The 17,071-nt window shown below is 39.8% G+C and overlaps 1 protein-coding gene across 14 annotated transcripts in view; it reads left to right on the forward strand.

Moving 5' to 3' along the window:
* Positions 1-13,015, forward strand: part of PCDH17 (protocadherin 17) — a 101,119-nt gene extending 88,104 nt beyond the window's left edge. For 6 of the 14 annotated variants that reach the window (XM_043533654.1, XM_043533644.1, XM_043533652.1 and 3 more), the window contains 2 exons: positions 1,381-1,455; positions 12,287-13,015. In XM_043533654.1, coding sequence (XP_043389589.1) covers positions 1,381-1,455; positions 12,287-12,969 — 758 coding nt within the window. In that variant the 3' untranslated portion in view covers positions 12,970-13,015. The remainder of the gene's footprint in view (positions 1-1,380; positions 1,456-12,286) is intronic. The other 8 variants (XM_043533649.1, XM_043533669.1, XM_037894920.2 and 5 more) reach the window with 4 other exon arrangements.
* Positions 13,016-17,071: the final 4,056 nt, after the last annotated feature.

Here is a 17,071-nt window from a genome sequence, read left to right on the forward strand (position 1 = left end):
AACATTTATTTATTTAAAAAAAAATTGGTATGTTCAGAAAGGATCAAGAGTCTGATCATGTTTTCATTACCTTTGTCTATCCTCCCTCATTCTTTGCTTTTATTTCTCATAGTCACTTGTTGCCTCTTCTCTCTAACTAAATTGTAAATTCTTTGGAGCAGGGACTGGCTATTACTATTTGTTCGTATGGTGTCCAGCACAATGGGGCCTTGATCTTGACTGGGCTTCTAAAGATAGATATGAACATAACACAAAAGAGAATTTGAATTTTATCAATTATTGGTAAATAATTATACAAATTCAGTAAAATTTCTGAACTAGAGCAATCCCATCTCATTGAAATAATGTTGATAAAATCGCATTGTATGATCTACGGACCTGCCTTTGACAAAGAATAGAAAAATGTGTTAGTCTGAAAATGTCCTTTCTAACAGATCCACAGATCCATCCTATTAATTACTGCAGTCATATTTCTCTTCTTTTCCAGGAAACAGCTCTTGGGCTCTACAACAAGGAGTCACTATAGTCACAGTTTAAATGCTAATAGTTTATCAGTTTAGGCCAACTGTTTAGGCAATGCAAACCACCAGCTAGTCTCTTGCTGGAGATTTCCTCAGCAAGCATAGAGCTGGAATAGCTGGCTCTTACATTTTCCTCCCTGCAGCCCTGGCTCAAGGGAGTATTTTGGTGGTGGGATCGGGGAGAGCCAGAGTGTGCTGTGCTGTCTATCCACAGCTGGCATTTGGTCCATTGGTGAGCAAATTAAAGCAGATTCCAGCCCCTCTCAGGGTTGGTTCAGAGGTAGAGAACTAGGGAGCCAAAACTGGTTGCTCGTTTTCTATTTCTTTTTTCCCTTTTCTTGAGCTGTCCTGTGTGAAGGAGGGGATATGTCCTTTTCTAAACACTTCCCTAGGCTCAGACAGAACCACTTGACCTCCTATCTTGCTCACTTGGGGCTCCCAAACCCTGGTAGGGAAGCAGGTACCATGGAGCATCCAGAAAGACTCTCTCTTCCCTTCCCTCTGATGCAGCAGGTGGCCAGCTATCAGAGCTGTTCCTGGGGCTAAATGAGAAACTGATCCCCTTGCCCCCACTGCAGAGTGGGAGGCCTGATTTAAGGTCTTCAACTGATAAATTACAGGATATGTCTCCAGGAACACGTTATCAATTCAGTCAAGTATAAATATCCTTATTAACGCCGTCACCCTCAAGGGACCACAGTTTAGAGTCGCAGGGGCCACTAGTGGTGCCAGGACCACATGTTTTACCCCCTTCTGGTTTAGACAGTATTTTTTCTGCTGAGGAAGTGTTCACATTTGTGGGCTTTTGGGAAGTGGAGCCTATCTCTGTCTGTGACTCACAGATCTGGTTTGCCTCCAGAACAGCTAGGCAGAGGCCAAAGACCCATTGTTGGGATCTGTGGACCAGCCCGCTGTGAGGAAGGAAAATTTTCAGGTAACAAGTACATTTTCTTATATTTGCACTGCCTCTAAAAATATGTAAGACTGACACTAACTCTTTCACAGATTTCAAAGCATACTTTAATGTACTGTATGTAATCATCCTCTCAGCCCTGCAATATTTTTGAAATGTTTATGGACTAACACAGCAGTGATGAACTAGGACTAAATCTACTGGCCCACCACCTTTTAATTGCCTTTCTAACATTTTATGCCGTATCAATGTTAGAAATATCCTTACCTTGTTTCCAGGAAAACCAGAGGGAAACTCTGTATAAAGGTAACAATCCTCAGGTGTTGATAGTTGTAATATCAGAAGAAAAGCCCACAAGAGTTAAGAGGTTTAAAAAGACGGGAATCCATTTTGGTTCTACTGTCAATCATCGTTCTAATCTAAGCAAATTGCTTTGCCTAACTGAAGGAAGCCTTTAAACAGACAAGCCAATATAAATATGCAGATTGCAAACAGCTCTGTTTAATAAATGCAAGCATGTGCAGAGAACTGTTTGTTTACCTCTGCTTATTTATGTCAAAAGCAATTGTAATTAAACAGGAATCCAACCTCAGAAGTAGTACTTTAGTTGATGGTTCTCATCAGAAGTGTCATATAATCCTAGTGTTAGGGCATGTCAGAGAAACCATTATTTTTTGTCACTAATAGATGCCTACTGATAAATAGTTCTTTCAGGTTACAACATTTTTGAGTAAAGGTAGTTGTCTCCCTCAAATCAAAAGTGAGATACAATTTCATATTAATTCTAGAAAGTTTTCTAATCCAATTACAGGAATTACTAGCTGTAGTTCTTAAGAGAGAGTTATTGATATCTCTTTTGGGAAAATATATACAGTTAAGTGTTCAGCTATTTATACATATGTGTACATAAATATAGGCATTCAATATTTAATATGTATGTCAAAATGTTAAAATAGTGTATAAAAGTTAGTGTATTCCATTGGTCTAAAGTAAATGCTGATTTTTCACTTTGCATAATTTTGTATGCAACAAGACTGTTCAGCTTCTAGGAAAGTCCATGTGAACTTCGTGCATGCACCCAAAGGCAAATCTTTCCCCCCTTAATAGGTAATAAAGCTCAGAAAACACATTGTTTACTGTGTAATGCAGTAGAAAAGAGAACATTTCACAAGCAAGAGGTGGACTGTAATAGCATTATCTAAAGCCACATGCTTTAAGAAGAGGTAGATATAAACTTCGGGCCCAGTCCTGTAAACCCTTTCTCATTTGAATAGCCCTGCTCACAAGAGCAGTATCATTGACTTCAGCTGGACTGTGCATGCCACTAAGGATTTGTAGGATTGGATCTTTTTTTTACCTTTAGCATTTATAAAGGTGAACAAGGTAAAACAGGTAGATTAGAATGTGGCAGTATCCAGAGAGGATAGGAAACAGGGGTGAAATCTTGGCTATATGAAAGTCAATGGCAAAACTTTCATTGATTTTGGTGGTGCCAAGATTTCCCTCCAGGTGTCCAGGAGATCAGCTGTTATTTGAAAGAAGAGGAAAAAGAATAAAGCATATAAATATGTAAAACTGATGAGCATATGCTAGTATCCACCAAGACTGTAACAACATATGCATAACAAAATTATTGACATTTTAATTCACTGCCCACAAATGTTAGAAAGTAAGTGTTCTTTCTTTACTTATCCAATATGTAAATGTAATCTGTAGTGTTACAAAATCTATTTTTCTGTGTTTTTTTATAGTCCTGTTACATGCCTATATGGTGATGGGTAGCTACACATGCTAAATGCCACGAGAATGAAATTTTATGCAAAGAATGCACATGAGCTATCATTTACCAAGTCAGCCAATATAAGGCATAATGGGCCAAATCACGTTTGCCTCACTCAAGTGTGAGTTTAGAGAATTGTGGTTTGGTTTTGTTTGATTTTATATAATTTCTTATATGTAAGTGAAGTCAGCTTACACACATAAACACAGAAACATGAACATATACTATTACATTATGTACAGTAATTTGACACAAACTGTAATGACCTGGAGATTATAAACATATCATATAAGATGTTTCTTGGCAGTTGTTTTTTTATGTTTGGTCTTTTATTTTTAAAGTAATTTAAAATAGACATCTAAGAGCCAATTAAAGTGAAGTAGTATTTGTGAAGTTAGGTTAGCTATACTGAATCATTGTTAGAAGCAAAAAACTTTAATTCTATTAAATTCACCTTGAGATAATTAAGAAGACACTTAAGAGTTAATGAGTCAAATTATGATTTCCCATTTTTTTAGCCATATGAAAGAAGTCAGCAATATGAACCCACTAATTAGTTATCATGGTAGTGCAGTGTATTTGTGCTGTAAAGAGAACTGTGGCGCCATTTTTATTTTATTCTGTTTTATGAGGACTGTGAGGAAAGAGTAAGTAATTAGAGAAAGAACCACAGAAATGCATCTTTCATTTTAAGATTAGATCAAATGACCATTTTTTGCATTGTTTTTTGTTGTAGATGTAGCATATTTTGATCAAATATATATCTTGCATTGTACAGTCTACATTTTGCCAGCATGACTTCATCCTGGGCTATCTTAGCTCTTTCTGCTACAGATTTCCAATCTAGGTTACTATCATTTGCCAGCTAGCTTGTTTCCTTTTCTTTCTATGGTTGATAATTTAGCAGGTCTATTTTAGGATTTGTTCTCCCTGAAGTGCATAAAGCACTTCTGATTGTTTACCCTTAAAGCTCCAGAGATTGAGGAAAGTCTCCAGGCTGCTGCTGTTTATTGTACACACTTGGACTGTTAAGGGTTTATTTTCAACAAGAGGTAGACAAGTAGAGATAAAGACCAACGGTGCATATCACCCTTCCAGTGCATCTTGCTGTACAATGCTGCATATAACCTATTTTATATATTTATTTTTACCTTTAAATTGATTCTGTTTTCTCATAAATACTAATTTGGCCCTTGGTGGTGATAGTTCACTTTGTGTTTATAGTTTCTGCTGCTAGTACAAAAGTGGCTGTTCGATTTTCTTCACTGTCTTCTAGCAGCAGCAGTCAAAATTACAGGCTAATGGTGAGGTGAGCAGCTTATAATGTATGATAATCAATAGTCCAAATCTGCTTCCTGTGATGCGACATAAAAGAGTGAAGTAAAAAGGTACAGATTTTCAGCAAGGCAAAAGCTCATGTACTGCTGGTGGTTTTCCCTTCAAGGTCAACTTGTATTTTTTTTCCTCACAAAACTGTTCTCTCCTTTTTTTGCTTCATATTTAATTCAGTCAGTGCTAGGATGTCCAGGGAACAGAAATGGAAGGCTAGTCAATACTGCAAATATGAATGCATGTATAAAAACAGCTTTAGCCAATTCAGGAAACTAGAGGGAAAAGATAAATATGATATATAAAGATAAGTATTCATTTTATTTAAAGGGATTGCCAAGTCTAATGGATCATAGATTTTTCTTTGTGTACTTATTGATGAGGGACAAATAGTGTGTAATAGTTACATGCATATGTATGTAAACACTTATATGTATGCACACACATATATTTCATAAAGGTTGACAATTTCAAAGCTGACTAGGGAACTTAGCCACATAAGTCATATTGAAGTTAACAGGAGTTTTGTAAAGTCCACTAGTCGGCTTTGAAAATCTCAGCCATAGGTTTTTTTCTATACGTTACAGATAGAGCCCTGTATGGATACAAAATTTGTAGGGCCTTAGCTATAAAATTTGGATCCGCATCCATCCATCACCAATCAGCAAAAATGGTTCACATCTGCAGATGCGAATATCTGCAGATATAAAGTGGATATCTGCTAATTCGCAGGGTTTTAGTTACAGACAGAGTGTATAGTGATACTTATAGTTAACATTGCATAAGTGCTCCATTTTATTTTCAGTCTTATTATATATTTGGTTTTTTATCTTTGAATGGTTTGTTCTCAGTCCAAGGACTACTGTTTTTAAAAAAAATAAGTAAAACTGGTTCAGCCATTTTTGAGAATGGGAGGCAATGAGAAAAAAATACAACTTTCGTATATGAAAATTTCCATTTCCCATTCTCAAAAATGGCTGAAACATTATTACTTTTTTTAAAAAAGTAATCCTTAGACAGAACAAAACAGCCAGATTTCAGCCCAAGAGTTAAAAGACCAAAAAAAATATAAGACTGAAAATATTGTTTAGATTGGAACACTTATGGAATGTTAAGTATAGGTAAGGCTGTGAGGTTGTCATGGAGATCACGGAAGTCATGGATTCCGTGACTTTCTGTGACCTCCGTGACTTCTCCAGTGCCTGGTGCGGCTGACCCCAGGGCTCCCCAAGCAGCTGGGACAGCCCCAGGGCCAGCCTCACCGACCGCTGCTGGGGCAATCTTGGGCCACCACGCCTCCCAGCAGCAGCAGGAGTTTGAGTGTGGGAAGGGGCTCAGGGCTGGGATTTGGGGTGCGGTATGGGGTGAGGGCTCTGGGAGGCGCTTAGCTGGAGGGGCTCCCAGGAAGCGGCAACATCCCCCTGCCTCAGCTCCTAAGTGGAGGCGTGGCCAAGGGGCTCTGCACACTACCTCCACCTGCAGGTACTGCCCCCACAGCTCACATTGGCCATGGTTCCCAGCCTATGGGAGATGTGGAGCTGGCACTCTGAGTGAAGGCAGTGCATAGAGGTGCCTGGCCACACCTCCACCTAGGAGCTGAGGGAGGGGGATGTCGCTGCTTCCGGGGAGGCACGGAGCCTGGTAAAGAGCCTGCCAGCCCTGCCAACTGTCCCTTCCAACTGCACCCCCCAGCACCAGCGGGGATCCCAGGCCGCCCCCACATCACCACCTGCGGTGCCCCTGGGCTGCCACCCCCACCAAGATTTAGTCAGGGGTATATAGTACAAGTCGTGGACAGGTCACGGGCCCTGAATTTTTGTTTACTGTCCGTGACTTTTACTAAAAATACCCTTGACTAAAACGTAGCCTTAATTTTAGGTCTTAATGTGAACATTTTAGTTGTTAAAAACTTGAAATTTAGCAGGAATATAATTTCTTCTTTGTAGATGTGCGTTTTAGTGGTTTCAGAAAAGTTGGCTGTGATTTGTTAAAGTTATAAGTGTCTTAAAATAGTTGGCAAATATGCACTGATTTTTAAAATATGACCTCCTATCAGGGTCTGCCAGTCTTCTGTGGTCTCTGTGCACATGTATATATGTTAAGAAAGTTCAGAGAGACAGCTGTGAAAGTGTGTAAGAAGGGACATAGGGCCTACCTGCTTTGATAGAATGATTGAAGGTACATAGGAAAGTGGAGAGAACTCCTGCATCTTTGATTGTGTGGTATAGAGCATTCTGCCCTAGCTGCCTAGCAAATATTGCATACGATGGCAATTTTTATATGGAATTTGCCAGGCTGTTTTAAGATGAGAAACTACATTAAAAGAATATTAAGGTTGCAGTGTGAAACTCTGAGAAGTCAGGAAATGAATGACTTATGCAGGAAATCCCTTAAGTTGGCCATAAAAACCTTTGTACCACACTGTCATGCCTCTGTGTATTCCACATATTTAACAAGAAAAGTTTAGAAATGTTTTAGATAGATTTTAAAAAGAGACCTATTCTACTTTTCATAGTGCTCTGCCTATAAAGCCAGAAAGAGAGTTAGAATGACTCTAGCCTTGTGGTTAGGGGACTCAGCTGTGATGCGGGGGTCGGATACTTGGGTTTCACTTCCTCCTCTAATGAATATTTATTTTTTTAAACAAAATAAAACAGTGTTAATAGACGAGAATGAGAGAGCCCAACTCTAGAATATCCAATACCCTGGTGTTTGGAGCACTCACCTGTAATTGGGGAAGGGAGAGTCTAACAACTTCAAATCCCTACCCAGATTGGACAGAGTAAGGACTTGAAGCAGGTTTCCCACATCCCAGATTTTTCTTTGACTTTGAACAAAACATTTAATTCAACCCAAAATGATTTTTTATTTTGTTTTCAGTTTTTTGTTTCACCCGGAATACCAAATAGCTTTTGTTTCAACTCGAAACACTTTTTTTCCCCCCCAATTTGGCCAGAAAACCAAAAAAATTGATTATTCACACATATCACTCTATCTGTTACTGGTCCAAGATGGAAAATTGTTTGTCCTAAACCTGACTGGCATCATTTGGAGAGACATATGCCATTGTTTGGGATGAAAAATAAAAGAATATTCTCTAGCACAGCGATTCTCAGACATTAGCAACCCGAGGACCCCCATTTTGATTTAATTTTTTTTGCGGACCCCATGACCCCCGCTCAGCCCCAGGCCCTGCTCCCCATTCCACCCCTTCCCCCAACGCCTCACACCCGCTTCTCCTCTTCCCGCCCTCACTCCACCCCTGCCCCACTTCTTCCCCACCCCCGAGCACATCCCGTCCCTGCTTCTCCTCCCCCTTTCTCCCTCAATTCCTCCTGCTCCCTTGCAGCACCTCCTGCATGCCGCTGAATAGCTGTTCAGCGGCATGCAGGAGGTGCTGTGAAGGAACAGAGATGGGGCACGCTGCGGGAGGGGGTGGAATTATGTCCGGAGCCGCCAGCCCCACGGATCATCTCCTCCTCCTCCCTCTCTGATTTCGTCTCCTCCCTCCCAGTGCCTCCTGTACGCCTGGGAACAGCTGTTCAGCGGTGTGCAGAAGGTGCTGGGAAGGAGAGGGAAGAGCGGGGATGGAATGAAGTCAGGGGAGGGGGCGGAATCCTGTCCGGAGCCACTGCCCCCACTGATCAACTCCTTCCCCACCCTCCCAGTGCCTCCTGCATGCCGGGGAACAGTTGTTCCCCGGCGTGCAGGAGGCGCTGAGAGGGAGGGGGAGGAATTGAGGGGAAGGAGTTGATCAGTGGGGCCGGCGGACCACCTGGAGAAACCTCGCTAACCCCCAGGGGTCCAGGGACCCCAGTTTGAGAAACGGTGCTCTAGCAGGTTGATGGAAGTTTTATTTTGTTTGGTTTGAGGTTTTTTTGTTTGGTTTGTTTTGAGATTTTTTCACTTTTTTTGGTCAGCCATTTATTTTTCATTTGGTTCTTTTGAAGCTGAAGTTCTTTGCGGGTTGGAATTTTCAAGCAGTTCTGACAGAGACAGACTAATTGGTGAAATGCAGGTGTAAGAGAAATGTAATTTATCTGTGTGGCTCTGCATTTTTATCACCAGGCAATTGTCACTACGTATTTTATGTGTGTATGGGCACTAGTGTCATCTCATTAATACAGGGTAAAAACAGGCACCACAAACTTCAACCCCAGTCTTTAAGCTCTTCCCAGCCCTTTTTTGGTACGCACTCTTCATTTTCTTCTTAAACTCCCTGCTTCTCACCATCTTTACTTTACCCCATTTCCCATACACTAAGAAGAGTGTCCAACTTCTTGTTCTCCAGAGATCCTCTACTAATTTCTTCCATAAATCTTTCCTGCTATATTCTGTTCCTCAAGAATTTCTCCACACTCTCTTCCCCCATAGCAATTTACTCTGTCTCATATTTGTTTCTTTTGTCAGTCTTAGATTTTAAGCTCTTTGGGGTCAGGAACATGTGTAGAGCACTGCATGAATTCGCAGTATTCTGTAAATGATTATTAATAATATATCTAGGTTAACTCTCTCACCATGAATTAAATTACCTCACTATAAAGTGATGTAGCACGGCATTAATTAAACTTAGCTCAAGCTTCAGTCATATGGCTGATTTTTTTTTTGAAGTGTAAATGATTAATGCTGTTTTACAGTATTTGATTCTGCCTCTCTGTGTTTTTATCTGTGTGTGGATCTGTGTAGTTTGTGTATTTAATATATAGAGGTTGTGTTCTAAGATTATTAAATAGTTATTGTCTGATCCTGATAGGTGCAGTTCACCTGTACTATACTTTAATGTCAAGTCAGTAAACGTTACGGGTGCTCAGCATTTTTCAGGCTCAAGACCTTTTGTGTGTGTGTGTGTGTGTGTGTATGGGCGCATACATATATCAGAATCTCAATCTTTTTAGTTCAGCTGGAATTCCAGATCTAAAAATTTTTATGGCTACCAAATTCTTAAAAAAAACGTAATGATTTGGAGGCCTGTCTGCTACTTTAGCGGGTAGAAATTTTTAGCAACTGAGGAACAGTGTTCAGAATCCCAGAACTCAAGACATCTGAGATTTACTTTCTCAGTATTGGTTGGAGAGTACTGAGAATATGGGCAGTAGAATCATAGAATCATAGACTATCAGGGTTGGAAGGGACCGCAGGAGGTCATCTAGTCCAACCCCCTGCTCAAAGCAGGACCAATCCCCAACGAAATCATCCCAGCCAGGGCTTTGTCAAGCCTGACCTTTAAATCTTCTAAGGAAGGAGATTCCACCACCTCCCTAGGTAACGCATTCCAGTGTTTCACCACCCTCCTAGTGAAAAAGTTTTTCCTATTATCTAACCTAAACCTCCCCCACTACAACTTGAGTAGTTCCCCTTACAATCAAGAATCCCTTAATAAGGGATCCAAAGGGTATTTCTGAAATTTTCTAGTCTCTTAACATAAAGCTGGAGTCATTCACACAGTGAAGTTCGGGCTGAAGAATGACAGTCCAGAAATAATTGGTTTGGCTCAAGATGACCAGCCAAAACACATTTTTTTAAGCAGAGAGGGATAGGTTCTCCAGAGGATTTAGGGCTGTGATACTCAACCTGTTTTTCATGCGGCCCACAATGTGTTACCTGGGCTGCAGGTTGAGAACTACAGTGCTCCTCCGCCCCGAGCCTTCCCCTACAGACCCGTATGCCCAGTGCCTCCCACGTAGAGACCTCTCCACAGAGTGGGGCCAGGAGCGGAGCCCTGGGCGGGGTACTGGGCAGCACGGAGGCAGCCTGGACCCCAACCCCACTGCGCCTGGCAGCAGGGAACCCGGATCTGGCCACGCGGGCCTGGCAGCGTTTAGCACACAGCTGGGCCGTAGCTGTGTGCCAGTTGAACTGCATGCTGGCCACAGCTTGGGGGCCTGATTTAGGGCCTAAGTCTGACATTTAGTTGCCATTGAGATACTCAAAACCACCGCTCACCTGCCGCCCACCTCTGTAGGTGCCTGAATTTCCATCATTACAGTCCCCTAGGGCATGTACATTTCTGCCAGGGAGCATGCACACAGCTGTCGCAATCTAGGCACCTATCTCATGCCGAAACCCCAGCAGGATGCTCAAACTAGGTGTTCCCCTGCTTATCTTGCCTGTGGAATCCAATCTAGTAGGCATTCTCAGCGAACACCTAAACCCACACAAAACAGCTGCTGGTGGTGCCCTTTTAACTTTTCGCCCACTGGTTAGAACACTCAGCTGGGATGTAGTAGATCCAATTCAATTCTTCATTCTGCCTTATGTAGAGAAGGGATTTCAACGTAGTTCTTCCCTCTTCCAATAGAGTGCGCTAACTACTGTGTTAGGGTTTAGTCTGAGGTAGGCTTCTCTCGATCTGTCCTGTTGAAGCTGTGCTGCTTTGTATAATTAACTAGGCATTGGAGAACAGGGACTGGGTCTCCTACCTCCTAGGTGAGTGCCCTAACCACTGGACTGTAGTGCCATCCTCTCTCACTGTCTCTCCCAGTGTGCATTTAAGTAATTATACACAGCTCAACAGGAGAGACTGCAAGAAACCTGCCCCAGAATACATCATAGCACAATGGTTAAGGTAATCTCCTGAGACAGGGAAGACCCAAGTTCCTTATTTGCATCAGGCAGTGAGGAAAATTGAATGTGGGTCTCTCACAATCTGGTTAAGTGCTCTAACCAGTGGGCTGAAAGATATAAGGGGAGCACAACCAGCACCTATTTCTCTTTTACCTATGCACTGTACAGGGAGCCTAGGTACCTAACTTGGGGCTGTGGATTCCTCTGAGCAGTAAGGTGCCTAAAAGTTAGGTGTGGTAACATGTTAGTCCCTCCGTTAATCTAGCCCAAAGTTCTTATGTATGCCTTTGAACTGAATTGTAGGACCAGAAATCTCCACATTTAGTCTTTAAAAATGCAGTGAACAAAAATGCTTTATTTAGCTTTTTTCCATTATCTCTTTCATAAAATAGAAATATAAAAATCCTGACTGAAAGCATTATCAATTCAAATAGTATGTCAAGGCTTATCATTCTTCCAAATTGTATGTATTGAGCAAATCCATTTTCACATACTTTCACCAAAACAAAAAAGGAGGAAACTGATTACATGATCCATTCTCATGTCTAATAAAATAGCGGTATGCATTTTTGACAAGCTTATACTGAACCATACAGATGGAAAATTCGAGTTCTCTATTCTCAGCAGGAAAAGTTGGCTTTTTAAGAAAATCTTTTTATTTCATGACTGTCACCCAGCATAGCAATTACAAACAAAATGGAGGTGACAAAAATGAAAACTCAGCTGGCTTAATTCTATGAAGTGTTTGTATTTCCATAGAGCCAGTCATTGCTCAGTTATTTGATTTGAAAAATTAATCCTGATAATGCCTTTTGAGTTCCTTAAGTACTGTTCACTATTTTTCTAGGATGAGTTCTACAGAACAAAGACTAACAGATTTCTACAGCAGATTAGTTTACAGATGAAGCTCAATTCTACTGAGAATGATTCTCTAACGACCCCTTTTTATTTCCTTTGGGCTATGTGAATGCTTTAATATTGAGAGAACAGAGTTAAGTAAATATATTGTCTCAAACGGTTAGTTTATGCAGTCCTCCTGAAATGTTTTAATTATTCCTTTTTTCCATAATTAAGAAATCAGAGGTCAGGAAAGCCAAACGAGAGCTGATCATAGCTTCTGTATTAGTTTAAAGGAACCCCTAATAACATGAGTTGTTGTTTTTCTCATTTGCTTTACAGAACAAGAAGAGTGTGTTAATTGCACAGATGAATGCAGAGTGCTCGGTCATTCTGACAGGTGTTGGATGCCACAGTTCCCTACAAACAATCAGGCTGAAAATGCAGATTATCGCACAAATCTCTTTGTACCCACAGTTGAAGCTAACGTTGAGACTGAGACTTACGAAACTGTGAATCCCACCGGGAAAAAGACTTTTTGTACATTCGGGAAAGACAAGCGAGAGCACACTATTCTCATTGCCAATGTTAAACCTTATTTAAAAGCCAAACGTGCCCTGAGTCCTCTTCTTCAGGAGGTTCCCTCAGCATCGAGCAGCCCAACCAAGACATGCATTGAGCCTTGCACCTCAACAAAAGGACCACTGGATGGTTGTGAAGTGAAATCAGGAGCCTTGGCTGAACGAAGCAGCCAGTACTTGTCAACTGACAGTCAGTATCTATCACCTAGTAAACAGTCAAGAGACACTCCATTCATTGCATCAGATCAGATGGCTAGGGTCTTTGCAGATGTACATTCCCGAGTGAGCCGAGACTCAAGTGAGATGGACTCTGTTCTGGAGCAGTTAGACCGTTCAAATCGGGATCTAGGGAGAGAGTCAGTGGATGCAGAGGAAGTTGTGAGAGAAATTGACAAGCTTTTACAGGACTGTCGTGGAAGTGACCCTGTAGCTGTGAGGAAGTGAAAAAAAAAGTATAGGCTGGCACTTACTTGCCTCTTCTGCTTATCTGGAAAAAAAAAAGATCGCCCCTGGTTATAACAGTTTTACAGGGATGAAGGAAGACCAGTGCTGCTTTAAGGCTTTTAGTGAACGTCTGAAGTGCCCACAAGTATGTTCTTTTCACTGCTCTTTCTTTTTCACATAAAATACTGGTTTCATTTTGACCAAACTTTCATTAGGACAGTGTGAAGTACATTAAGAACCAAGAGAAAGAAGGAAAGACAGTGCCATTTTGACAATCTGATAGGAAGGTATGAGAAATGAGGAATAGAACTACGTCTGATATTTTAAGACTGTCCTCAATAGTTGATGCTGACTTTACTGTTTACCTATAAACCCCATGAAAAGCAGGGTTGAATCATTCTGATCTGTGGTGGATTTCCAGCAGTCACCACAGGCTTCTACTGAAAGTCCTAAAAAAGATTTTGTAGTAGTCCAAGCTACACCAAACATTAACATTCATTTGTGGTAAACATTTCTGTATAAAATTATCTGCCACAAAAATGAAACAAAAACACAAAAAACAAAAATCATTCCAGATCATTATTCAACAAAACATATCCTGGTCATTAGTAACACAACTCATATCATATTAAAGTTAAATGTAAAATGATATAGTCCATTTTGTCCTGCACACACATAAGCTAATTCACTTGATAAAAAGGAAAAAAAAAGGTTTTAATGCCTATTTAGCATTTTAGTGTCCAACAAAAATATAAATAGCACTAAGTTAGAAACAAACCTGAGGTATAATACAAGTTCGCAAAAATAGTTACCTTTGCAGGGTAATACGTGAAACAAAATAACATTATTAACACGTTTTTATTAATTTGTGGACACTAAAATAGCTCAGGAAAGTGAAAATGTCTTAGACATCTACACAAATCACATGACCATTTAAATGTGCAAATGTAAGAAGATTCAATGTGTTTACATCAAATGACATATTTTTATTGATTTATTGCAGATTCAGTGCATATGAGCCAAATTGTTGAGTGTATAAGAGCTATATTGTGTATTTTATTAAATTAATATATAGTTGTGTTGCAAAAATATTTGGGCTTATATTGTAAATGGCAAGTGTTGCCTCAGTAGCTGTCGAACTCTATGAGTTTTGTTTTCTCCTGCTTCCTTTTCCCCATGGAGTGTGGGAAGCAGTGCCTCAGAGCAAAGTCTCTTGTTTAATGTATGGTCTACAAAGTACTTCAGTACATAATCTGTTCAGAATGTGTTTGAGTGAGCTGATGGAGCTAACTGAACGGCCTACAAATACAACTATCAGTCATGGTTATGTGCAAATCCTTCTATTGCAAACCTATGTTTAATAACAAAAATTACACTTGAACCAACACCTGAAACCTCCTTGTTTTTTTCCAAGCACATATGCAGACAGTCTGTTAGGTAACACATTCTTGATTGAAATCACAACTGATCCTAATATTTAATGCTTTATGCTACTGTTAAGTTCCTAGAGTATAAAAATGTGTCAGAGCCTGTGTGGTAAAGCGCTGTTTTTTCTGGTTTCTTGGAAAGTGCTATGGTTTACAAAGGTTCTTGGTGCAGGCTGCTTATTTTTTATTTGTTTTTTTAACTATTATTTTAAGTTGCTTTGTTACTGTCTTGGAATAATTTACAAGAGAATCTCTCTCTCTCTCTTTCTCTCTCCCTCTCCTCCCCCTCCCCCCTTTTAACGTCAACCCTTTACAGAGTTTGGCAAACTTCAAAATTGCTTCTAAATGAAAAGTTGAAAAAATACACATTTAAATATTTGCTTAAAATGAAACTAGCACAAGCACAAGAAGCAGCAGAGGAAAAGTTTAGACTAAAATTTTCCTCTGGGTATTTTAAATACTCTCTATGACATAGCACCATGAAACACAGTGATCAAAAATTGTTGATCTGTATTACACTAAATTTAAACTGTCATATTTTTAAATGTATTTAAAAGAGTGAATTTAATTCAGGTTGGCCATTTCAGATCCCACAAGGCCATACTTAAATAATATTCATCAGTTCAAGAAACAGAGTTGACCAACATCTGGCTGTGATGTTGAGTATTCCGTGATAAAGGTGTTCTCATCTAGTCAGGCCTACAATGAATTGTCTTTGGTTCTTGAAAAGCAGCCATTACAAAAGTTTGCTCTCAGCTTCCATTGTACAGAAAGTCTACAATCATATGTAAACAAAGGATATTGTACATGTTTTATCAAGCTACTCTCCATATTTTGGACAATTTGTGTATCTAAAATGTGTTGTTGTCTGTGTACTACAGTATTATTTTGCCAAGAGATTGAAAGTTGATTTTGCTTGATAGCTAAAATTCCAGAGAGGATCCCTTTTTGTTTTGTCTGTCTTTTATCCTTATTTCCATGGTGCTCATCACTTTAGTTTATGAGCACCAAGCTTTTAGTTCAGCCAGTGAGATCCATGATTCAGCTAAACCTAAATCAGTGTGTAAATGCAGTCAAGTGATGGAGGCTTCTGTATTTTATAAACAATTTTAACATTCAGAAACCAATTGTACAATTCACTGTATGTGTCTGAAGACATAAAAACACAACATTCTGAGAAAGGGCTGTGCCAGTGTAAAAGAAATTTACCTTAAGGCTCTCTGTCACTAGTGATTACTAGCTTGAGCTGTTTAACACATTATCTGTATTTAGTAGTTATTATTTATTTACCAGTCTGAGGTAATTCGGAATTCATGACTCACAGCTTTAGAACTGAGTTTAGCAAATCTTGCTTTTATATAATTTGTCCAGCAACTGCCTTGTGTTGCAGATCTTTGGCATATTGCTTCCAATGAGGCTGTCCCGGAATATGATATCTGCTTCATAATTTAGGAGTCACGTGTCACTGCTGTTGAGACATCATGATCAACTGATAAAGTTTACATGGGGGGAGGTTTTGAGGGTTAAGTTAGCATCTGTGTGATTAAGTGAAGGAGATACCACACATGGGAGAAGTAAAATATAACTGTTTATCCTTCAACCTCCTTGCAAACAACTGGAAACAACCCAGCAATTAAAACTAAAGCCCATGGAGTATTTCTTGCCTTTTTTACATACATAAGGCAGATTTTAAAAGTGACTTTTAATACTAAATGAAAACTTCCACCAGACAATTGTAAAAATAATTATTGTTACAAGGGGAAATCGATTAAGCAACTAATAAAGATGTGTGAAATATGAGTGGAGAGGAATGGATGTCTATGCCACTTGTATATTAACCAAAGCAAATAATAGAGTAATATTTCCTATGATTTCAGAAAATGTTGACCAACCAAATCATAAACAACTGAATTCAAAATCAGTTAGAAAATTTACTTTTTTCTACGCCTGTCCTACAGAAGAGAACTTCTCTTGAAATGTGATTTGCCATTAGAGCACACAGGAGATTGTCCATTTAGAAATATGACCATTAAAAAGTCATGCAGATGCTAGTGATGGAGCTCAATGCTTTATTCAAACTAGCTTTCCAGCTGTTTGTTGCCTAATGGAGTAGAAATGCTGAGGTCAACAAGTAGTCTGAAGTCTGGCATATTATACGCCCACTCATTATTGTCTAATTACATTCGTTTGACATCAGGCAGCATTTATCAGTGCATTAATTCAAATGGGAGTTTTGGCTATCAAGATTTGTTGATTTGAAGTGTAATTGAATGAAACCTGATTAAGGTCTTGACTTCTCTGGCCCCATTGTTCTACAGGTTGGCAGTTCACATTTATCAACCCTTGTCTCCCCATATGGCTAAGAGCTGCACCAAGTGATTGGTGAACAACACTACAAAAACAAACAAAAGCAGCATACATTGTATGGATTATCTCAACCGCTATTGTTTAATGGCTGTGTTTAATGTGACCTATCTGGAAAATGAGGACTACGAATAAAAAGCAATTACTAATAGTGGTGTTGCCTGCTCTTGCATTCATTAACAGAAAAGAAATGTGTTAAACACTGCATACCACAGGGAGCCTGATGGTAATTACTTTGGAAAAGCAACTTGTGGCAATGCGGCTGTTACAGCTAGTTAACAGTTTGCCAAAAAAATGACAGTTCCTGCTTC

The sequence above is a fragment of the Chelonia mydas genome, chromosome 1, assembly GCF_015237465.2.
Source record: "Chelonia mydas isolate rCheMyd1 chromosome 1, rCheMyd1.pri.v2, whole genome shotgun sequence".
NCBI lineage: Eukaryota > Metazoa > Chordata > Testudines > Cheloniidae > Chelonia > Chelonia mydas.